The 24,835-nt window shown below is 41.8% G+C and overlaps 2 protein-coding genes across 9 annotated transcripts in view; both read left to right on the forward strand.

Moving 5' to 3' along the window:
* The window catches only part of rabgap1l (RAB GTPase activating protein 1-like), a 458,975-nt gene that overhangs the window by 163,147 nt on the left and 270,993 nt on the right, over positions 1-24,835 (forward strand). The gene's annotated exons all lie outside the window — the stretch shown is intronic.
* LOC138762696 (G-protein coupled receptor 52-like) lies at positions 14,332-15,411 on the forward strand. Its single transcript, XM_069936289.1, has one exon. It carries the CDS (start codon positions 14,332-14,334, stop codon positions 15,409-15,411), a length of 1,080 nt encoding a protein of 359 aa, XP_069792390.1.

Consider the following 24,835-nt stretch of genomic DNA (forward strand, 5'->3'; position numbering starts at 1 on the left):
TCTAGTCACAAGTTCTTCTCACTGTTACCTATAGATAGAAGCCTGAGGTCCAGCACCTCTAGGTTCAAGGACAATTACTTTCCAACAGCAATCAGGTTCTTGAACCTCTCCATGCTACCCATGCTACACCAGGACCATAAAAAGGCTGATCTGCACTATTGAAGCATCACTTTTTCATTTCTTCCACTAACAGTAATAGAATATTTATTTATCAATCAATCCTTTGTATTTATTATCTCTTCATGCTGGGGTAATTTAATGTGCACAATTTTTTTTACCAAAGTACCTTTTTGGCTGCAGCAAGCAAGAATTTTGGTGCTTTCGTGCATTGTATGTGCATGTTTGACAATACACTTATTATCATTATTAATTTGTTGATATTAGGATTATTCATTTGCAGAATAAAAGTTTGATGTTGATTGAGACTCTCTGGAAGAGTAGGGATTTTTTTTAACTCTAATCACTGCACCTTAAAGAAGCATGCTGCTTCTTAATAGTTTACCATTCTTTGTAATTACTTTGCCAATACAGTTTTATTGTCCATCTGCTCACCCTTTGTACTCACCTCCTTGAAAGCACAAAATCTTACTAGCGTATGGTGCTGACAGCTCTCCCTTGGTTCATAGCAGGTGAGAAACTGATATTGCGTCTGGATGTCATTTCCACGGCATTAATTCTGCATTAAGGAGAACCAGTGCAGAGGACTTTTTGTATGTTACCCTTGTCTTCTACTTTAAAAAGAAGAGCTCATGTTACTTTTGAATAGGGTTTTACAGATAGGTTTGTATGGGAATGGGAAGGGGTGTTGAAACGGCAGCATCTGGGAACTCAGGATGACCATTGCGGCAGAGAGTGGATGCTTTTACAGACAGGTCAACATGGGAATGGCTTTTGGTCTGAAATATAATCCATTCTTTTTTCTCCCTCTGATGCTGGTTGAACTCTGAGTTCCTCAAGCAGATTGTGTTTGGCTCCACTGTTACTTTCAGTTGTTTGTGATCAAGATTCCATTTATTGTCATTTATAAAAATGCACAAAAATAGTTTTTCTTTGTTTGCAGTGTAAAGGCACACAATGAGGTGCTACTAGTCCAGCTCCATGATCCAGATGAAAAAGAGTTCAAAGTTCAGATACTTGGAAGTATGATGTGGTAGCGATTAGTGAGACATGGTTGCAGGAGGGATGTGATTGGCAACTGAATATCCCTGGGTTTCGTTGTTTTAGGTGTGATAGAGTCGGAGGGGCAAGAGGAGGTGGGGTTGCATTGCTTGTCAGGGAAAATATTACAGCGGTGCCTAGGAAGGATAGATTAGAGGGCACATCCACGGAGGCTATTTGGGTGGAACTGAGGAGTAGGAAAGGAGAGGTTACACTTGTAGGGGTGTATTATAGACCACCCGGAGGGGACCGAGGCCTAGAGGAGCAAATCTGTAGGGAGATAGTAGATATTTGTGATAAGCACAGGGTTGTAATTATGGGAGATTTTAATTTTCCACATATAGATTGGGAAACACATTCTGTGAAAGGAATGGATGGGTTAGAGTTTGTGAAATGTGTGCAAGATAGTTTTTTACAACAATATGTAGAGGTGCCGACCAGAGAAGGAGCAGTGTTAGATCTACTGTTGGCAAATGGGATGGGTCAAGTGACGGAGGTTAGTGTTGGCGAGCACTTCGGGTCCAGTGATCATAATGCCATCAGCTTCAATGTCATTATGGAAAGAGAGAAATCAGGGCCAAGGATTGAGGTTTTTGATTGGGGAAAAGCTAGATTTGAGGAGATGCGAAAGGACTTGCAGGGTGTGCATTGGGACAATTTGTTTTATGGGCAGGATGTAGTAGAGAGATGGAAGTCTTTTAAAGATCAGATTTTGAGAGTGCAAAAGCTTTATGTTCCTGTTAGGTTAAAAGGAGGGGCAAAAGGTTTGAGAGAGCCGTGGTTTTCAAGGAATATTGGAAACTTGGTTCGAAGAAAAAGGGAGGCGTACATTAGATATAAGAAGCATGGAGTTAAGGAGATGTTTGAAAGATACATTGAATGTAAGAGGAATCTTAAGAGAGGAATTAGGAAAGCTAAAAGAAGGTACGAGAAAACTATGGCAAGCAGGGTGAAAACAAATCCAAAAGAGTTCTACAAATATGTTAATGGTAAGAGGAAAGCTAGAGACAAAATTGGTCCCTTAGAAAATCAGAGTGGAAAACTGTGTGTGGAACCTAGAGAAATGGGGGAGATATTGAACAGTTTCTTTTCTTCGGTATTCACTAAGGAGAAGGATATTGGGAGATGTGGGATAAAAAAAGCAAATTGGGTAAATATGGGGAATATAGAGATTACAAAAGGTGTAGTTTTAAGGCTTTTGAAGAATATAAAGGTGGATAAGTCTCCAGGACCAGACGGGATCTTCCCCAGGACATTGAGAGAAGTGAAGGAGGAAATAGCAGAGGCTCTGGCGGTAATTTTTCGAATGTCATTAGATATGGGGATAGTGCCGGAGGATTGGCGCATTGCGCATGTGGTTCCGTTATTTAAAAAGGGTTCAAGGAGGAAGCCTGGCAACTATCGGCCTGTAAGTTTGACGTCTGTGGTAGGTAAATTAATGGAGAAAATTCTTAGAGATAGTACTTATAAACATCTGGATAGACAGGGTCTGATCAGGAGTACTCAACATGGATTTGTGGGAGGAAGGTCATGTTTGACCAATCTGATTGAATTTTTTGAAGAGGTGACTAGGAATGTGGATGAGGGTAGCGCAGTGGATGTTGTCTATATGGACTTCAGTAAGGCCTTCGATAAGGTACCACATGGAAGGTTAGTTAGGAAGGTGCAGTCTTTAGGTATAAATTTTGAGATAGTCAAATGGATTGAACATTGGCTGAAAGGGAGAGGCCAGAGAGTGGTAGTGGATAATTGTCTGTCAGGTTGGAGGCCGGTGACCAGTGGTGTGCCTCAAGGATCTGTATTGGGCCCATTGTTGTTCGTTATATACATTAATGATCTAGATGATGGGGTGGTGAATTGGATTAGTAAATATGCAGACGATACTAAGATAGGTGGAATAGTGGATAATGAAGAAGGTTTTCTAGGATTGCAGAGGGATTTGGGCTGCTTAGAAAAGTGGGCTGAAAAATGGCAGATGGAATTTAATGCTGATAAGTGTGAGGTGCTTCATTTTGGTAAGAAGAATCAGAATAGGACATATGTGGTAAATGGGAGAGCATTGAGGAATACAGAAGAGCAGAAAGATTTAGGAGTGACGGTACATCGTTCCCTGAAGGTAGAAACTCACGTGAATAGGGTGGTGAAGAAGGCTTTTAGTATGCTGGCCTTTATCAATCATTGCATGGAATATAGGAGTTGGGAGGTGATGTTGAGATTGTATAAGACGTTGGTGCGGCCTAATTTGGAGTTCTGTGTGCAGTTCTGGTCGCCTAATTATAGGAAGGATATAAACAGAGTGGAGAGAGTGCAGAGAAGGTTTACCAGAATGTTGCCTGGGTTTAAGCATCTGGAGTATGGGGAGAGATTGGACAGATTGGGTCTTTATTCTTTGGAGCGTAGAAGGTTGAGAGGGGATTTGATAGAAGTATTTAAGATTATGAAAGGGATAGACAGAGTGGATGTGGATAGACTATTTCCGTTAAGAGGAGGAAAGATTAAAACAAGAGGACATGAGTTAAGAATTAAGGGGCAGAGGTTTAGAGGTAACATGAGGGGGAACTTCTTTACTCAGAGAGTGGTAGCTGTGTGGAATGATCTTCCGGGAGAAATAGTGGCGGCGGAGTCAATTGTATTATTTAAGAAAAGGTTGGACAGGTATATGGATGAGAGGAAGATGGAGGGTTATGGGCATTGTGCAGGGAGGTGGGATTAGAAAGGGGTGTTTGGTTCGGTGCGGACTAGAAGGGCCTAATGGCCTGTTTCCGTGCTGTAATTGTTATTATTATTATTATTGTGAGAGCACGTACATGACATCACATACAACCCTGAGAGTCTTTCATCTGCAGGCCAGGCAAAATCTATACTGATTGGTAGTGCAAAAAACTGTACTCAAGAAAAGATAAGTATACAAAAGAGCAAAATGTAAACAAGGAAAGAAGTGCAAACTGTGCAAGGCAGAAAGCACTTCAATAATAAATAAGGTGCAAAGGAAGAGTCCTTAAAGGAGTCCCTGATTGAGTTTGTTGTTGAGGAGTCTGATGGTGGAGGAGTCGCAGCTGTTCCTGAACCTGGTGGTGCAAGTCTTGTGGTACATACACCTCTTTCCTAATGGCAGCAGTGAGAACAGAGAGTGTGCTGGGTTGTGTGGATCCTTGATGATTCTTCCTGCCTCCTAAGCCAGCGTTCCATGTAGATATTCTCAATGGTGGGAAGAGTTTTGCTTGTGACGTACTGGGCTATGTCCACTACCTTTTGCAGGGCTTTCTGCTCAGAGACTTTAGTGTTTTTATACCAGGCTGTGATGCAACCAGTCAGGGCACTTTCCATTGCACATCTGTAGAAGTTTGCCAAGGTTTCCGATGTTATACCAAACCGTTGCAAATTCCTGAGGAAGTAGAGGTGTTGACGTGCTTTCTTCGTGATGCCATCAGTGTGGTGGGTCCAAGAAAGGTCCTCCTAGATAATGACTCCCAGGAATTTAAATTTACTCACCCTCTCCATCTCTGATCCTCCAATGATCAGTGAATCCTACACCTCTGGTTTTCCCCTCCTAAAGTCCACAATCAGCTCCTTAGTTTTGGTGACATTGAGTGCAAGGTTATTGTTAGTCCACCATTCAGCCAAGTTTTCAATCTCCCTCCTTTATGCTGACTTATCACCCCTTTTTATGCAACTCACTACCATGGTATCATCAGCGAATTTGTAGATGGTGTTATGGTCATACTGAGCTACACAGTCATTGATGTAAAGCAAGTAGAGGAGAGGGTTAAGAACACAGCCTTGTGGTGCTCCTGTTCTGAGGGAGATTGTAGAGGAGATGTTCTTGCCAATCCTCACTGATTGTGGTCTGGAGGTGAAGAAATCTATGATCCAATTATAAATTCAATTGAACATCTGTGGATCCCCGCCACATCTGATGCTACTGCCCCATGCGCTTCCTCAATCTTCCTTAACTGCATAGCCTCCTTTCCAGTCAGCAGTGAACCTGAGCTCAAGGCATCCAAGTCACCTCCTTGGTTCCCAGTTCCAAACTCCCAAAGGTTCCAAAACCATCAGCACCAGAAGCCCTTTGGGATCCCTGCTCTTGATCAGCCCCATTATCTCCGACGTAAAGAACTCAAAGCAATTATCTGCATATAATGCAGCTGAACCCATCTCTCCTTTCAATATTTATTCTTGTCAGACTTTCCAGCAAAAGCCACTGGATAGTAAGCAGGAACAGGCATTGACCTGTTTATTGGCACGAATACTGAAATGCAGTGAAAGACTTGGTTTTGTATGGTACCCAGTCAAGTTAACCAGTCCTCGAATACTACAAAATGAAACAAAAGTTCAGCTTGTAGTGTAACAGAGAAAAGATTCTGTTCACAGCAGTGGAAGGGCAGCATCATTCCACCAATGAGAGATCCATTCAAGAGTCTGATAACAGCAGGGAAGAAACTTCTTGAATTTATGTGTTTTCAGACTCACAGGACATCTCCCTGACAGGAGGAGGAGGAGAAGATTGTATGACTGGGGTGGGATGGGTCGTGTCCTTTCATATGCCTTTTAATGGCAAGAGGAGTAGACAGTGTTGGTGGAGTGGAGGTTAGTTTGTGCGATGGCCTGAGCTGCATTCACAGCACTTCAGTTTATTGTTGTCTTGGGCAGAGCAGTTCCTGACCCAAAAACCCATCTCTGAAAACTGGTGGGAGGCAGTTCCACTCCAAGGAAGGAGAGGTTATGGCACACCTTCTTGCCCCAGGGTCAAGTTCAATTTATCATTTGTCTGTACCTGTACAGCCAGTCAAAAGAAACAGCTCTTCTCCAGACCACATGCACACACAATATGCACTACACATAGTAATCACAATTATACATAAAGCTATAATTTAAAATAAATAAATATATATATTTTGGGATGATTAACTCAATTACAGGATACTGTTCATCAATCTCACAGTCTACAGGAAAAGGTTATTTACTAGCCTGACAGTCCTGATTTTGATGCTCCAATCCCTCTTCTTGATAGTAATGGGTAAAAGATGCTGTGTGCTGCATGGAAAGAATCCTCACTAATTCTTTGAGCCCTATTTAAGCAATGCTCCAGCTACTGTGCAGTCAGATGATGCAGCCAGATTAGGCACTCATAATTGTGCCTTCCTGACTAATGAGGAGATGTTGTGGGTCCTGGATAGGATGTCCTTTATATACACACCAAGGAACTTTGTGCTTTCCACTCTATCTCTCCATGATGGAGCCATTGATGTGTAATGGGGGGTAGTTGACCTTCGACCTAATGAAATCCACAACCATCTCCTTTGTTTTGTCCACGTTGAAACTCAGGTTTTTCTTCAAAGTGGTTGGGCCAGAACCTGTTTTTATATCAATGTGCTTAATTGTTCTTTACTCTCTAGTTTTGGTGACTGGATTTGAGGTTTTTAAAAAAATCCTAGCTGAGTTTAAGCAGATATAAAAGCCAGACATTGCTTTGTAACCTGCTGTTCTGCACTAATTAACACAGCCAAGCCTCCAGCGGTCCTTCCCTAAACAAAACCGAGATATACTGGCTCTATTCTTGAAACATGCATACTGTTTCTTTCATCCCAACTTGACCTTATCTGTTCCATGAATGATTTCCTGCATTTGGTGTTGTGTGCCTCATTTATGGTCTTCATGTGTCCACAGTGCATTACTGAGAGAATGCTGTACCAACAAGAAGGAATAATTAAATCAAGGACTTTCCTGCTGTCACGGTTCTTGAACCAATTAATAAATTAGCAGTTGACAGCAAAGTTAACAATATAGTGAGGAAGTTATCCAAGTTTACTACAGGATCTAGATCAGTTTGGAATTGGTGGAGAGGGGGTGGCAGGGAGTGGCAAAATGGAATTTAACCCTGACAAACATGAAATGCTGCACTTTGGTAAATCAAACCAAGGCAGTTCTTACACAGTAAATGGCAGAACCTTAGAGAGTGTTGTAGAACAGTGGGACCTCGGAGTATAGGTGCATAGTTCCATGTAAGTGGTGGAGAAGGCTTTTGGCAACTTTTGCCTTCATTGGACAGGGTGCATTAGTTGGGACATCATGATACAAGGTGTTGGTGAGACCACACTTGGAGTAATATGTGCAGTTCTGCTCACTCGACTATTTTTGTTTTGATGTATTTGAAAAGTTTTCTTGGATATCCTTCCTTATTTCTGCAGTTATGGGCACTTCCTTCAACATTACAAATCCACCTCCTTTATATCTTCCCTCCCCACCGCCAGCTGCCACTCCTGAATATCATAGTCTGGTCGCCAGTCCTGCTCTTCTTGTAACCTAGTCTCTGTGATAGCTCTCAATTCAGCTACTTTATTCATCTGACAATTTAACTTTACACTTCTCCCAGTTGCCTTCCAGGACTGACTTGGTTTCCTTTCTGTATTTTACTATCATGTTGTTCCCTATATACTAACTCCAGACAATCAAGGCATTTGGAAGCTGCAAGGACTGAAGCAGAGCTATCCTTCAAAAACGTCTAACCTTTATTTGATGTATTACTGTGGAAACTGAATTCGGTCTCTCCATAAGCCGATCCCAAAAATATCCCAAACATTTAATTGATGAGCGACTCTTTTACATTAGACTTCAGTTGGCTTGCATTGCTGGCTGCACCTACCTAGCCACAACTACAATGTAAAGGTTCAGGGATTCACTGATAATTCTTTGGAAGGCACTGGCAATGTCAGCATTTATTTGCTGTTACCTAATACCAGCTGAAAGTACTGGTAGGCTGCAGCCATGACATGCTGCTCCTTCAGAGCTGTAGGAGAAGGAGTTTCAGGATTTACACCTAGCTGTGAGGAAGGAGCAGCGATATATTTTCAAATAAAGATGGTGGGAGGTTTGAAGGGGAATCTATAGTTAGTGATGATCCTCTCTTGGAGGGTGGGTGTCATTCTGTGGAGTGAATGCTATTTGCTTCATCAGCCGGTTCCTGAATGTTGACCATTAATTTAATTTTGCTAAGGAGTGGTGAATATTGTGTCATCGTCAAGGAACATCTCCACTTCTGACTTTGTGTAGCAGACAAAGGAGGTTGAGGCCTATGTCCTGGAGCCTTGATGCATGTGCAAATCACTCTCACCTCAACTCTGGACTCTGTTTGGTACATTTTAATTCAGAGATGAAGCAAAGTAACAGGCCCTCTGGTCCGTAAGCTCATGCTGCCCAAGTACAACCATGTGACCAATTAACCTTCTAACTTCCTTACGTGTTTGGAGGATGAGCACCTGGAGGAAACCCACACAGGTCACAGGCAGAACATACAAACTCCTCACAGACAGCGGGTGTTTTAAAGTTGGAGGAGAGGTAACACAGGTCGAAGTGTGCAAGGGAAGTTGAAGTGTGAGACCTGTGGCAGTGAGAGGAGCAAAGAGTCATCACGCTCCAGCACCATTTTTCAAGACCAGACCATAAATAGGAGCAAGAATACCCCTTCTCACCCATCGAATCTTCTCCACCATTCAATATGATCTTGGCTGATCTGGCCATGGACTGTTTCACCAACCTGCCTTATCGCTCCTACCCTTAATTTCCCCTACTGTGCAAAAATCTATCTGTGTCTTAAATATATTTAATGAGGCAGCCTCTACTGCTTCCTTGGGTAGAGAATTCCTCAGATTCACCACTCTCTAAGAGAAGCAGTTCCTCTTTATCTCTGACCTAAATTTACACCCCCAATATAGACAACACTTTCCTTATTCTAAGATATCCTAATGTCAGAGTATCATCTTCCAAAGCGTGAGCTGCGATACCCAATTTTCTATCTCTTTAATCCAACAAATCTAACTCTGTGGCTGTTACTTTATGTAGTTTTAATTCGTTGATAGAACGAATAAACATTTTGCATAGCTTCGCAACAAGACTTTCATACCGATGAATAACAAAGCATTTACTATATGATAGAGATACAAAGATATATAGAGATACAAAAGGTATTAAAAGAGATAAAAAAAACTTATAGAGATACAAAAATTCAAAGAAAAATTTCTCGTGCTCATGCTTCCTTCACATCTTGTAGAATGAAAGAGCAAGCCGTTAACCTAGATGGATATTATGATATATTACATCATAGTCACTATGGTAACACTATAAAAATAGTTCTTTTAAAGAGACAGGCACAAAATTAACTAAGAATCAAAAATACAAAGTTTTAACCTTTACACCCAAATATGTCCCTGAGTTCTAGTCTTACCTACCCATGGAAAGCAGTCTTCCCTTTATCTTGTCTATCCCTTTCATAATTTTATGTGTCTATAGGATCCCGTATCATTCTCTGAATTTCAGAGAGTTTCATCCCAATCTCTCCTCATAGACTAACCCCCTAATTTCGGGATTCAACACAGTGAGCCTTTTCTGCATGACCTCCAAGCCCAATACATCTCAAGAAAGGAGACCAGAACTGCACACAGAATTCCAATACCCTGCACAGTTGCAGCAGAACCTCCCTGCTCTCAAATTTAATCTTTCCAACAATGGAGGCCAACATTCGATTTGCTTTTTGATTGTCTATGGCACCTGCAAACCAACCTTTTGTGATTCATGCACATGCACTACCAAGTCTCTCTGCACAACAGCATGCTGCAATCTCTCACCATTCAAATAATATGACCTTCTATTTAACCTTCCAAAATGGTTGACCTTGCACACTGCCAGATCCTTGCTCACTGACTATCTCTCTGAAGATTCTTATCCTTTGCACAGTTTGCTTTTCCATTCATTTTACTGTCATCAGCAAACTTGATATGCTACACTCAGTCCCCTCTCTACATTGTTATTGTTCCCTGCGGCACTCCGCTCACTAATGAATGCCAATTAGAGAGAGACCCATTTTATCCCATTCCTGTGCCTTCTGTTGGTTAATTGATCCAATATCTATGCTAATATTTTATCCCCAACTCCATGCATCGTTACCATATGAATAAGTCAAACATCGTCTGGAAACACACAAAATAAATATGGATCAGGATAACTGTTATGAGCCCAGAGGACCACAAAAAACAGCAGCAATAGATATGCATCACGACAAAGGGTAACAAACAAAAGTTGCTTTGAATTATCTTTGAACATGAAAATAGAATCAAACTATAACTTAACTCTGACGACTCACTTAACCCCCTTCTAATTCTAAGCACAGGAATGTGTAATGTGTGTGTAAGTTCAGCAAATTTCTTTGGTTCACAGTCCAATCTCAATGGTTGCAGGCAATGCTTATACTGTACACAGAAGTTAACATTAATAAAGTTCACCAGGCTTTGGTGCTTAGCAGGTAAATGGTTACCGCTCAGGAGGGTTCTTCTTGGTTTTCAGAGAGAGTTTTTCTTGTTCTAGGACATCCACAACTGATTCCTTTTTAATCAACCACTCCAGTGTCTTACTGACAAAACTTTCCCCCTTCAGGGTTCTCCAGATGATAACCTCTTTCTTTCAGGTCACCACAGTTCCTTTCTGCTTCTCCTATTCAAAGGGAAACACCGGACAGCCAGTCTTCTCCTTTGACCAGGCCGTCTTCCAAAACTTGCCAGCTTGTCCCTCTGGAACCGATGTCTGTGTCTCTCCTCTCTCACTCCCCCAAACTCTGAGAGCAAAGCTTGTTTCTCTCCTCCTCTCTGTCTGCAAAGATCACATGACCTTCCAGATAGTAAATTCTGTTTTCTAGTCAAAGTTGCCAATGCATGTTACATTTGTTGCCTTTTGCAAATAACAGTCCATTATTGAAGTCTCTGAGCACTCTTGCAAAAACTCCTGCAAATTTTCTGTGTTTTAGTGTTTGTGTGTGACCTGCTCTAACAAACCTTTCCCAATTTATCTCCCAAACACCTCTATATAGTCTGTCACATAACCATTTGGGTTTTTTTATATTTATCAAAAATTTTCAGTATCCAATTGATTCTTCAAAGTTATTACTTTGCCTTTCCACTCACTGTATGAAGCAAATCCTGATAAAGTAAAACCCCTGGTATCTGGCACCTATGGAGATTGGTAGATGTCAGATAAGTGTATTTCCTGGTTGCTTGAGATTGTATGTTGCATGATTGGTGAATTAACCAATTTTAAACTTTTGTATTTTTTAAACTTTTTTTTGTTGATTGTTTGAGGCTGCTGGTTGCTTGAATTCCAGATAATAGGGATTTTACTGTATTTATCCTTCATTGTTTTATCTCTTCTCCCTTGACCCTACTTTTTAATTGTAGTGATTAGGATAGAATCCACAGCAGTTTGCAGGTAACCATAGACACAACACCTTTAACATGGAAAGAAACATATCAAGGTGCTGGACAAATATTATCAAGGCTGAGCTACATGAGGAGGTAACAGAATAGATGACTGAAAACTTGTCCACAGGGACTGTTTTCAATGTGAGGTTTAGTGGAAGGAAGTGAGGCAAAGAGGACTTGCAGTGCCTTGGCTTTGGTAGGTGAGCCATGACTGACCAAGATACAGTTGAGAGGAATAGATCAGGTGAATGCAGAGAGACCTTGCCCAGAGTAGGGGAATCAGTAACCCGAGGACAAAGGTTTAAGGTGATGAAGCAGAGTATTAAACAGGAAGATGAGGGCTAACTTTTTTACCCACAGGGTGGGTTGGTGTATGGAATGTGCTGCATGCAGTTAAGTGCTGTTCCAATGTTTAAGAAAAATGGATAGAATAGGTTTAGAGGAATGCAGGCAGGAGGGATGATTTTGAGTGGGACATTTTGCTTGGCATGGGCAAGTTGGACTGAAGGTTAAGTTTCCATACTGTATAAATTGAAATTCACTGACACAATTGATAACTTTAAATTTATGGTAATTTATTGTCATAGAAATAAGTATAATGTACAAATGCACCAGAATTCTTACTTGCTGCAGCCACACAGGCACATAAAAGCCACCATTCAATTATAAATGCACCATGGGACAAAATAAAGATAACAAATATAAAATGATAGATAAATATTCACAGTCGTAGTTAGTGCCAAATAACATGGTGTTTCAGGAGTGCAAACAAATCTTTTGGTGATTCTGAAGTTGTTTATGGTTAGGTAGGATGGAGAGGTTTAAGAATCTGATAGCTGTTGGATATAAACTGCCTTGAACCTAGAGATGCTCAACTTTGGGGTTCTATACCTTTTGCTCTAAGCTAGTAGAGGGAAGAGGTTGTGGCCAGGGTGATGTTGCCTGTCTACCTTCACTTACTCAAATGTTTTTACTGAGGGTGATGATGCTCTTGTGGTTACCCAGCAGTCTTTATCCTACTGTTCTGAAGTTAATCTTTGGAATTGCAGGAAACATTGAGGCAATTGTGTGAAATGGGCACTTGGCAATCAATGAATCAAGTAAATTACAGCAGATGAACTACAGCGATCAGCTGCAGTTAAAAATGCAAAGGAGACATTGGGTTGCAGTATCCAAGAAACTATATTGCTATTACATTAGACATTGGCCAGATCCAATCTGTGTCATTGTGTCTAGACTGATATCTGGTCAGTGTAAAGATTACAGTGCTGTTAATCACCTTCAGTGCAGCACATTGCTACATCCCACCTCTTGACTGCTACATACTGTTAGGGTACAGATGAGCAGTGAACATTTCACACCACATAAGGTGCACAGGAATAGGTTTATTTAATTAGTCACCCATGTGTATTGCAAACATTTGAAAAGTGGAGTGTGTTGCTTGAGCGAGGACAGCGTGTGTGAAAAAATTTTTTGGCAGGTGACAGAGTGACCCACGGTAAATTTCAACATTGTGGCTCTGCTGCTTCTAGAGTAGGTCCTTGTGGAGTGATGTTTACAGATTGAAGATGGAACAAAGTGATGATTGTCTAGCTCTTATTTCATGGGATGTCCTGGTTATATTTCTTAACTGACAGCACCACCAGTACTTTCCCTGTTTTGCCGCACCCACCTCCTGCCTCTTGTCTCCCTCCCCCACACACTCTCCCAGTCTTGTTTCTTTATCTCACCCCTCACAATCCTCACCTGCCTATTGCTTTTGTGTTCTCGTTGTCCCAACCTCTCAAACCCTCACCTCAAACATCTACAGTTCCTGGCTTCTACTTCTATTCCAGTTACATCTGAACAATGAGTCTGTTGGCATCAGTACAAATGGTATGGTGCAGGCCACAAATAAATTTATAATGAGTAATGTTTGATTGCTATTTATGCAATTAATAATACATGGAATTTTGTTTCAGTGATATTGCAGCCAGCGCTGGGGTTAATTTCAGGAAGTTTGGCTTTGTAGTCATAATTTGCTTTGCACAGGCTATTTGTTCAAACTCTCGAATCCCGTGTACCTCCGTGCATCCTCTACCTTTTTTCGGAACCTGTCTCAATGGAATAATGCAACTGAGGGCTGGCTGGCTCGGTCCCATCATCTTCAGTCATTCCCCTCTCAGATAGCGTTACAGTGAGTGGCTGTCAGCCTGCGTGTGCTTGGCAACTGTTACCAAGCGACATAAAAGGGAAAAGCAGCTCCGATGGCTATTGGTGGCTCTGCTGCTACTCGTTTGGAAGCAGGAAAACCAAGGTAGCTGGAGTAGAGGATTCTTCCGCATCAGCTGCGATGGAGTCCAGGCAAGAAACTCAGGTGCAGCTGCCGAGCGATAGGGAGTGTGCATCAGCAGCACTAATGCGCTGCTGAAAGGATGGCTTCTCCTGCACAATGGACATGTGAGTCTCCTTACTAAATCAGGAGATTGCTGCATTATTCTCTCAGTCTTTCTTCTTGCAAGACGGAAACATTGATTAATGTGCATGAAAGGCTGGGGATTTTAAATGGTGCACTCTTTACTTCCTCTTATTTATCATTTGATTTCCCGATGCCCTGGATTTTTAGACGGCGTGTGAAGTATTTCACGAGGCTTCAGTTGGAGCAGAATAGGGCTGGCATGTGGGGAGCAGCGCGAGAGGTTGATGCAGCTCTGCTAGGGCTCATGTCTCCCTTTCCACTTCTGCACACAATGGCTCTCGATGAGCAGCTGGGAGCGGTTTACTGGAGGGAGCTTGTCAGCAGCATTGCCCCCCTGGGGTGTGTCAGCAGTGTTCAGCTGCTGGGGAGAGGTGCTTGGCCGTGAGGCGTCAACCCCGGAGACCGACCCCACCAGTCAGGCGACTAGGCATGGATGCTCGACTGGCCCCCCCGCCGACACCTGCCTGCGACATGAACCGCTCTGCGGAGCAGTGGGACCCCGCGAGCCTGAGCCACACCTCGACCAATGCGTCCAACCACCGCGCTTGCCCGTTGGGCATCGGCTACTCTGGTGCAGCTGATGTTTGCCTCTTGGAGACCACGATCATTGTGCTGTTGACTGTCCTGATTATCGCGGGGAATCTGACTGTCATCTTTGTATTCCATTGTGCCCCACTTCTTCATCACTATACCACCAGCTACTTCATCCAGACGATGGCCTACGCAGACCTGCTGGTTGGGGTAAGCTGTCTGGTTCCCGCTCTCTCCCTTCTTCACTATTCCACAGGGATGCAGGAGTCCCTGACCTGCCAGGTGTTTGGGTACATCATTTCCGTGCTGAAGAGTGTATCAATGGCATGCCTGGCATGCATCAGTGTTGACCGCTACCTGGCCATAACTAAACCACTCTCCTACAGCCAACTGGTAACTCCATGCCGCCTCAGGATCTGTATCGTTGTGATCTGCATTTACTCTGGGACAGTATTCTTACCCTCGTTCTTTGGATGGGAGAAGCCGGGATACCACGGGGACATCTTCGAGTGGTGTGCCGCCTTCTGGGAGACTAATGCTTACTTCACAGGCTTCATTGTCTGCCTGCTGTACGCTCCAGCAACCTTCACTGTGTGCTTCACCTACTTCCACATCTTTACAATCTGTCGGCAACACACCAAAGAAATCAGCAAGAGGCGTGCCCGCTTCCCCTGTCGTGATGTGGAAGCTGACGAAGGAGGTACCAGCCCCGACCGGCACTATGCAATGGTCCTGTTTCGGATTACCAGTGTCTTCTACATGTTGTGGCTTCCCTACATCATCTACTTCCTGCTGGAGAGCTCGCGCCTGCTGGAGAGCCCCATGCTCTCCTTTGTGACTACGTGGTTGGCCATCAGCAACAGCTTCTGCAATTGCTTCATCTATAACCTCTCCAACAGCGTCTTCAGGCTGGGCTTACGGAGACTGTGGGAAGCCGTGTGCTCTCTCTGCACCAGCTTGGGAGATGAAGCTTTGCAAAATCCCTTGCCCAGAAAGAGGGCTAATTCCTGCTCCATCTGATGGTCTGCCTGGTTTTTTTTTGGAAGGGGTATACCAGTTTGATGCTCTGTATGGATCTGCACACTTGTGTGAAGATCTGTGGAAGACCAAAGGCAGATTTGAGCTAAGGGCTCATTGGAATAGGCAGGGTGCATGAGGAGGCAACTTAGTCACTCCAACCTGTTAAACAAGAAAGTCTGCAGATGCTGGGGTTGAGTGCACACACAAATATGCTGGGGAGAAACTCACAGCTTTTATGGGAAGGAAAGGAAAGGGCAACTATCATCTCAAGCCTGGGCCTTTTGTCAAGGTATGAGTTAAAATCAGTCAGATGCCTGTATAAAAAGGTGGGGAGGGAGTGGGGGAGGGATTCAGGCATCTAGCTAATTTTTGGACACCATTTTGGAAAGTGATCAGGCCCGAAACATTGGGTACCCTTCATTTCCTATAGATGCTGTGTGACCTGCTGCTTTTCTGCAGTGTATTTGTGATTGCCCACCATCCTGTTTTCCCCTTTCATTTAGGTCATTGTTTCTGCCCTCCTTGGTTTGATGCCCATTGTGTTCAACACTGTAATGTTTAATGACTTTGCCCAAGAAAAAAAAAACTATTAATTTATTTTGACATTTTCAATTAATGTCAGCCTTTGCTGGGGGTTCCTGAGACACCTTTTGCCCAGAATGGGGCAAAGCCCACTTAGGATGTTTTCATGGCTTGGACATGCAATAGAACTTGCATTATGATTTGTGTTTAAACTACCAAGAGCCCTCATCCCCACATTGAGAGGAATTGAACTGGTTGCGGATCGTACTTCCTGCATTGTGACAAGGAACTGAAAGGCCAAAGTGTGCAAGCACTTTTATGAAGAGTGCATACTGCAGCAATCCCATCAACTGTTCACTGTCTGGTCACTGAGAGTCGGGTGCAGTAATTTGTACAACTTTCTGAGGCCACTGTTACCCTTTCACTAGATGTGCCATCTTCTGTGGTAGGCTGCAGTTTGTGCTATTCCAGTATCAATTTGAAAATGTACTAAATATTTAGGTGGAGTTTATTCTTTGCACTTGATGTATCTTCAAAAGTTCACTAGTTTGAGAACAGGTTAAGTTGAGCAGAAGTTGAATTCACTTTCAAACATTTGAATGCAAAAAAAATTAAATGCACTGTGTGTGTGGTTAATTGTTACCCTGAAAGAAGCTTTTCATCATCGTGTGTACCTGCAACAATGACTTGGCTTGTACTGTCTGAAGTTTCGACAAATCTGAGGCAAGCTGTGTGGATGAAAGTTTTGCCAAATGTCCACTAGGTTTGTCTATTTCCGCGGCATCAGGATTAATGACTTTAAAGGCCGTGGGGGGAATCTTCAAAGAACCCTTTGTTCGTTCACGTGAGTCAGGAATACGTTGTTTTAGAAAATAAGGAAAACAGCAGAGCTGGTACTGCTGGAAGCGGATGCTGCTTTATAACCCCTCAAACTGCCCAGTTCCTCTGCATTGTGCAGCATTCCACGATTTCTAATTTCAAGGGGCAAAGCTGGCTTCCTATTTGAATGGTAGGTGCAGAGATTTTGCTGCAGCACTCAAAGGGCTATATACTGTGTGATAAGAAAGAGTTAATCAGTAAGAATGTGATATTAAATTATTGCAAAACTATTTATTAACTTTTACATTAAAACAGACTTTTATATATATAAATGTAGTACCTATTTAAGCAGCCTGCATTCATGAGGTTAATAAATGGATAATCCTGAATTGAATGAGTGTGATTGTTTTTGCAGTTCAATTAATTCAGCCACAGGGTTTCACTGCTTGTTTATTGAAGGCATACTTGGGTTACGGAACTGACTTTTTAAAGTCTGTGTCGTTGCCACTCTCAATGATTGTCAATGCAAGATGCATTGTGTTTCTTGGACCCTGAGAATTCCACTTCACATCACTATTCTCTCAGAAAGTAGGAGTGAGCAACTTGCACTCATCCTCTCATGCTGACCGATCTACCCAGAGCCTCAAAGCTTGTGTGCAGCGGCCCTTGTAGCTCTTCATTCACTGATCTTTGCAAACAATTATCCTCTCTCACCTAAATGACTTCTGAAGGTCCAGCCTCCATGACCCTCTGGAGCAGCACCTAGCCTCCCTTCCAGTACAACCTTGCTGCAGAGACTGTCATCAAGTATCGGCTTCCTCCATTGCTTCTCACTCCCTACAATGCCCGGCTGCTCTTTAATTTACATTCAGTTTTCTCTTCATTTTATTTTTTGTAAACATGGTTTTTAGGGGTTCAAATTCACAGATCCTTCAAGGCTGCCATGCAAATTGCTAGGATGGTTAAGAAGGTGTATGTTGTCCTGACCTTCATTGGTTGGGAGATTTAGTTCAAGAGCCATGAGGTAATGTTGCAGCTTTGTAAAACTCTTGGAAGATTGTGTTCAGTTTTGGTCACATTCTCGGAAGTATGTGGAAGCTTTAGAGAGAGTGCAGAGGAAATTTTCCAGGATGCTGCCTGGATTGGAGTACATGTTTTATGAAGAAAAGTTGAGCGAGTTAGGACTTTTCTTTTTGGAGAGATGAAGGATGAGAGGAGATTTAATAGAGGTGTGTAAGATTATGAGAGACATAGATCTGGTGGATCTATGGTGGAAAGCCAGCACCTATCACAGGGCAGCAATGGTTAATATCAGAGGACATCTGTTTAAGGTGAGTGTAGGAATGCTTGTGGGAGATATCAGAGGTACATTTTTTAACTCAGAGTGGTGGATGCTTGGAATGGAGGCTGGTACAGTGAGGACATTTAAAAGTCTCTTGGATAGGCGCATGGATGTAAGAATGGATGGAGGATTATGGGCTGTGCCAGTTAATCCAAAATCATGGGCCGATGGGCCATTATTGTGCTGTCATATTCGACATTTATGCCAAAAAGTGCCAGGATCCATACAGTACAACCAGCTGCTCTGCTGCTCCTTGCTTCTAATACTCCAGTACCTTAGAAAAATGTTGTTCATTAAGTTTCCAACACGAGTGTTGGATTCTCTCTTTAACTACATTACACTGTAGTATGTGAGGGTGGGGGGTGGTAGGGGTAAAGCTCTGCATTGACTATATTCAAAGTGAGGTGCTGATCTGAGGTGATTCAGCCACAATTCTGTATGCCCTGGAGTATATCCTGGATTCCAGTCTGCATTCCATCACACTTTATTATTTATTTCCCAATCAGGAATGCCATTTCTAATGTGTGTAGCATACATCAATAATACAAGGGAGACCAATTATTTATTGGAAGTACAGCAACATCCAAGTATGCCATCATCTGCAGGTCAGTGGTTCTCTGCTCTGAGACAGAAAGTTGTGTGTTTAAACACCCCTTCCCCAAACACAGTTCAGAGAGAGTGTGCTGCACATTAGAGGTGCAGTATTTGATTTAAAAAAAAAATGGATCAAGAACACATTATCCCCTTGGATGGAGAAAGATGGTCAACTTTAGTACTAAAGAACAGAAAAATTCTGTTAACTTGTAGTCATCTCATTTATAATGGTCATCTTGTGTGGACACAACCATTTTGGAACCTTGTTATGTGTGAACTTGCTGTCAAATTTCAAGTGAGAAATAGAGATACCCAAGAGACTGGAATCTGGAGCAACAAACTATCTGCTGGAGAAGGAGATCAGTAGGAGAGAAATAAAGCTAGATGTTTCAGCTTGGAACCCTTCATCAGGATGAATCAGAATTTATTTTCATGAACAGATCATGAAATTCGGTGTTTTGTGGCAGCATCGTAATGCAGACATTCATATTATAACCATCTTACGACATTACTATATACAAAAAATAGTGCACGAAAAATAAGACAATGTCTTTGGTTCAGTGATTATTCATGAATCTGATGGCAGCGGGGAAGAAGCTGTTCTGATGCTGTTGAGGGCTTGTCTTAGGCTCCTGTACCTTTTTCCCAATGGTAGCAGAGTGACAAAGGTGTGGTCTGGGTGGTGGGGTCTTTGAGGATAAAGGCTGCTTTTTTTTAAGACACCACCTTAATTGTAATGAAAAATGTTCAAATGAAAATTGCATTTACTGCATAGTGATAAAAGAACTGAAAGATCAAGGAATGAAAGATATTTAATTTCCTTAAAGCACCTCATGACATTTGGAGGTTGTGATATAAATATAGTATAAATTAATTTAGAGATGCAGCACAGTAACAGACTCTTCCAGCCCACGAGCCCGCGCTGCCCAATTATACCCACATGACTAATGCCATCTGTCTTTGGAATGAGGGAAAAAAAAGAGAGCGCCCGGAGGAAACTTGGTCATGAGGAACATATTAGCAGTTCATTCAGACTCGGGCCACTGGCACTGTAATAATGTTGTGCTAACTTTGCTGCCCAATACTGGTAAATATAATGTGTTCATATAAAAAATACAAATAAGTGATAAAAATATCATATAAATCATTCTTTTGAAAATAATTATCTTGATGGTTCAGAACAAATCTTTGTTCAAAAACAAAGGACTGTAAACCATGAGGAGATCTGAAGCAAAGATAACAGTGTGAGAAGAGAGAAGGGACAGGGCCTTTCATCAAAATATGCTAAAGTAGGGCAAGTACAAGTGGGCATGAGTTTTCTAGGCACGTTCCCCTTGTGCTTTTGGACATGTACAGTGCCCTCAATAATATTTGGGACAGACACCTTTTTTCTTTATTTGCCACTGCACTCCTCAGTTTTAAATTTGCAATCAATATGTGATTAAAGTGTATATTCCAGATCTTATTCAAGATTATTAATATACATTTTAGTTTGAACATGAAGAATTACAGCACTCATTGTCCCTTCATTTCAGGGTGCCATAATATTTGTGAGTACTCTGGTATGTTTAATTGCTTAATTAGTTAATTAATTAGTTAGTTAATTAATTAATAAGAGAGCTAGGCTTGCTTCTTAGCTTTTGATCACCTTTTGAATCTGTAGTTGCCATTTTTCAACATGAGGACCAGATTTATGCCAACGAAAGTCAAAGAAGCCATTATGAGGCTGAAAAACAAGAATAAAACAGTAAGAGACATCACCCAAACTTTAGGATTACCAAGATCAACAGTATGGAATATCATTTAAGAAGAAAGAGTGTATAAATAAAGTTTAAACAAAAAGAAGAAAGAGTGTACTGGTGAGATCAGTAATCGCAAAGGGACTGGTGTTCCAAGGAAGACCTCCACAGCTGATGACAGAAGAATCCTCATCATAATGAAGAAAAATCCTCAAACCCATGTCTGATAGAATAGAAACATTCTTCAGGAGGAAGGAGCGGATATGTCATTGACTACTGTCTGCAAAAGACTTTATGAACAGAAATACAGAGGCTACACTGCAAGTTCCAAACCATGGCAAAGGTGATATGCTTTAGAACTTGAAAGTTCCTGTATGCCTTCACACTTTGCACTTGCCATCACACTGATACAGGTTAATCTTGGTCTCATCTGTCCACAAGATGATTTTCCAGAATTTTGCAGGCTATTTTAAATACTTCTTGGCAAATTGTAATCTGGCCATCCTTTCTGTGGTTAACTAGTTGGTTTGCATCTTGCAGTGCAGCCTTTGTATTTTGTTTCATGAGATCTGCAGACATTAGTCATTGACATTTCCACAACTACTTCCAGAAGAGTATGATCTGTCAAACATACATTTGGGGATTTTTCTTCATTATGATTAAAATTCTTCTTAATGACGTTCCAAATTGTTGATTTAGGTAATCCTAAGGTTTAGGTGATAACTCTTATTATTTTATTCTTGCTTTTCAACCTCATAATAGCTTCTTTGACTTCCATTGGCAAGCCTAGCTCTGTTATACCTGTACCAATGAAGCAATTAAACATATCTGAGTACTCACAAACATCTGTGAAACCAAATGTCCCAAACATTATGGTGCCCTGAAATGAGGGGACTCTGAATAAAAAGTGTTGTAATTTCTACATGGTCAAACCAAAATGTATGCAAATAACCTTGAATAAAATCTGGAATGTGCAAGTTAATTACATGCAAATTATTTGATTACAAATTAAAAACTGTAGAGCAAAGGAAAAAAGTATCTTTGTCCCAAACATTATGGAGGGCACTCTATCTGGATGTTTGGGGAGTGTTTCAGCTGTAAAGCATGGCGACAGTATATGATGGACCATTTGGACTTTACCTGTTTGTCATATTTCATGGTAAAACTGAAAAGAAGATTGCAAGTCCAGGAGTACAGGGATATGATGATGGTTGTGCTACTGGACTAGCAGCCAGGGTTCTGGACCATTGGTCCAGAGGCGTGAGTTTCATTTCAATTGTTCTCATTGAAACCCACCGAATATTGAAAGGGCAAGATAGAGAGGACGTGGAGAAGATGTTTCCACTAGTGGGACATTGTAGGACTGGAGGGTACAGCCTCAGAATAAAAGGACATCTTTTTAGAATAGAGATGAGCAAAGGTTTCTTCAGTCAGAAGGTGGTGAAACTGTGAAATTCATTACCGCAGACAGCCGTGGAGGTCGGCACTGGGTAGATATAAAGCAGAGGTTGATGGGTTCTTGATTAGTATGGTCATCAAAAGTTATGGGGGGAAGGCAGGAGAATGGGGTTGAGAGGAAAACTATATCAGCCATGAATAAAATGGCAGAGCAGCCTCAATGAGCAAAATGGCCTCATTCTGCTCCTATGTCTTGTGGTATTTTAAAATTTTTTGCTTCTATTATCTGCACAGGAGGATAGCTACCAAGAATACTGAGTCAGTATTTGAATCTGTTCCATATTCTCATCTATCACCTGGCCAGCCCATTCCCTCATTGGCAGCTAGGTCCTGATTAGTACCTGGAAGCAGCAGATTCCTGCTGAACCCTCAGTGGTATAGAATACACCTGCCCTCAGTAATGCACTGTTCCTTTCACTAACCTGCTTTTCCTTGTAATCATAGCGTTAGACAGGCTTGAGGATATAAAAAGGTTTAGGGGGATATGATCTGAATGCAGGCAATTGGATTGGCTTGTTCATTATGGACCAAAGGGCCTGTTTTTGTGTTGTAGAAATTTATATGCCTGGTATTGACAACTGATTTTTAAGAGCTGAGATTTGACTTTTAAGGGAATAGATTTCCACAAATTTCATCTCCATTGATTAAGCAAGGAGAACTGAATGGACTTGACTTCAAACGGTGACGTGAAGCACCTTGCTTCCCAGGAGACACCTTTGAAATATGGTGGCCAGTGTAACACAGGAGCCAGTGCAGCATAGCACTGGATTGTCTGTTCAAGAGCATTGGCTGAGGGGAAAATGTGAGCCAGAGGGACTCTTGGCTCACCACCGTAATTGTATTTCCCTCCAGTACCTCTTCTTGCAGCTCATTCCATATAACGACCACCCTCTGATCTCCTTTAAATTCCCCTTTCTCACTTTGAACCTGTGCACTCTTGTTTTAGACTACCCACCCAAGGAAAGTGTTACAGTCTATCTTCTACTGTATGCTCCTCATGAATTTATTGACCTGTACAAGGTCATCCTTCAGCTCCCTATGTTTTAGCGAGAATAAACCCAGCGGATCCTATCTTTCATTGTAAGTGAAATCTTCCATTCCAGGCCACATCCTGGTGAATCTCTTCTGCACTCTCTACTGCTACCATGTTTCTCCTGTAGAACTGTGCACAATGCTCCGAGAACAGCCTGATTAAAGTTTTGTACAGCTGTAACCTAAGTGCTAATTTTTATACTCTATGTATCACACTATCAAGGCAAACATGCTAAATGCCTTCTTCACTACCCTATCCCCCTGTGTTGTTATTTTCATGAAGCCATACATCTCATGGTCCCTCTGTACATTGACGCTTATAAGTTCCCTGCCATGTATCCCATCCGTCCCACCAGAATTTGATCTCTCAAAGCATACTTGTCTAAATTAAATTCCATTTGCCTCTGCATCACTCAACTTTCCAGTTGATCTAAGTCAAGCTGTATTCATTGTTATAATTCATTCTTTGTTATAATTCCACCAATTTTTGTTGTCTGCAAATCAAATCACTTAAATTTTCATCTAAGTTATTTGTACATATTACAAATGACAAAGGTTCACCCCTGTAGTACATCACTGCTTAGAGATTTCCAGTCAGATGTCATCATTATTCTCTCTACTATCACCAAGCCAATTTTAGATCCAAATTGCTAACATACTTTGGATCCCTTGTGCCTTAACATTCTGGGCCAGCCTACAATGCAGAATTTTGTCAAAAGCCTTGCTGAAGTCCATAAAAATCACATCTACCATCCTGTGTTTGCCAATTTTTGAAGTTATGCCCTCAAAAAGGTTTGTCAGGCAGGATTTCACCCACTAAAGACTGTGCTGACACCCCCTAAATAGATTATGCCTTTGCCAGTGATCATGAATCCTGTCCTTCAGGATTTTCTCCAATATTCCCCTTCCTGCAGATGTAAGGCTCAGCAGCCTGCAGTTTCCAGCCCTATCTTCCAGTTCTCTGGTACTTCACCTATGGCTAACAAAGACATCACACCCCCAGCAATTTTCTCCCTTGTTTTCCTATACCATTCAGGGATAGATCCTGTCAGGATCCAGAGATTGATCCACCTTAATGAGTGCCAATATCTCTAATACTTCTTCCCGATGCAGGTATGTTCCCAGAATATCTGCATGTTCCAACTCTCCATCCACCCCACCCTTCTCTCTGGTGGATACTGATGAATAGCATTCATTTAGCACCTCTCTCCACATGCAAGTTTCTCTTTCAGATTGAAGGTCTTACTTTTTCCTTGCCTGGCTTCTAAAATACTTATAAAATGATTTCAGAATTGTCCTCAGCCCTGCTTGCAAAGGCCTTTTATTCATTTTTACCTTTGATTTCATTCTTAAATTTGTATCTCGCAAGTGAATCCTTTTGTGATCTTAACAGCCACTGATTCTAATCACATTCTCTATATTCCCCTTTCCTTGGGACATTTGGGTGGGTTTTACTTCATCAACGTTCATCCATCTCCAGTATCACCCTGTCTGAAGATAATGATGATGAGCTTATTGTCTATACATTGTACAACGTACACTTGCATCAAATTCTTACTTTCTGCTGCCAAACAGATACTTTGTAAACATAAACTACATAAAAACAACAAAACACTACAATGGTATACATAATTGAATTAAAAAGAGATGATAATGATAGATAAAAAATATTTGCAGTTATCCTAGAATAAAGAAAGTGACTTGGCAATAGTGTAGACAGCCTTTTTCATAGTGTTGGAGATGATGGGGCCCATGATTAATGAAACAAGACCACGTTCAAGAGCTTGATCGCTGTTGGAAAGAAACTGCCCTTGGTCCTAGAGGTGATGATCTTCAGGCTTCTGTTCTTTCTGTCCAAAGTTAGCAGTGACAAGGTCGTGACCAGGGTGATGGGGATCCTTTATGATGTTGGCTTCCT

This window comes from Narcine bancroftii, chromosome 5 (genome assembly GCF_036971445.1).
Source record: "Narcine bancroftii isolate sNarBan1 chromosome 5, sNarBan1.hap1, whole genome shotgun sequence".
In the NCBI taxonomy this organism is placed as follows: Eukaryota; Metazoa; Chordata; class Chondrichthyes; order Torpediniformes; family Narcinidae; genus Narcine; species Narcine bancroftii.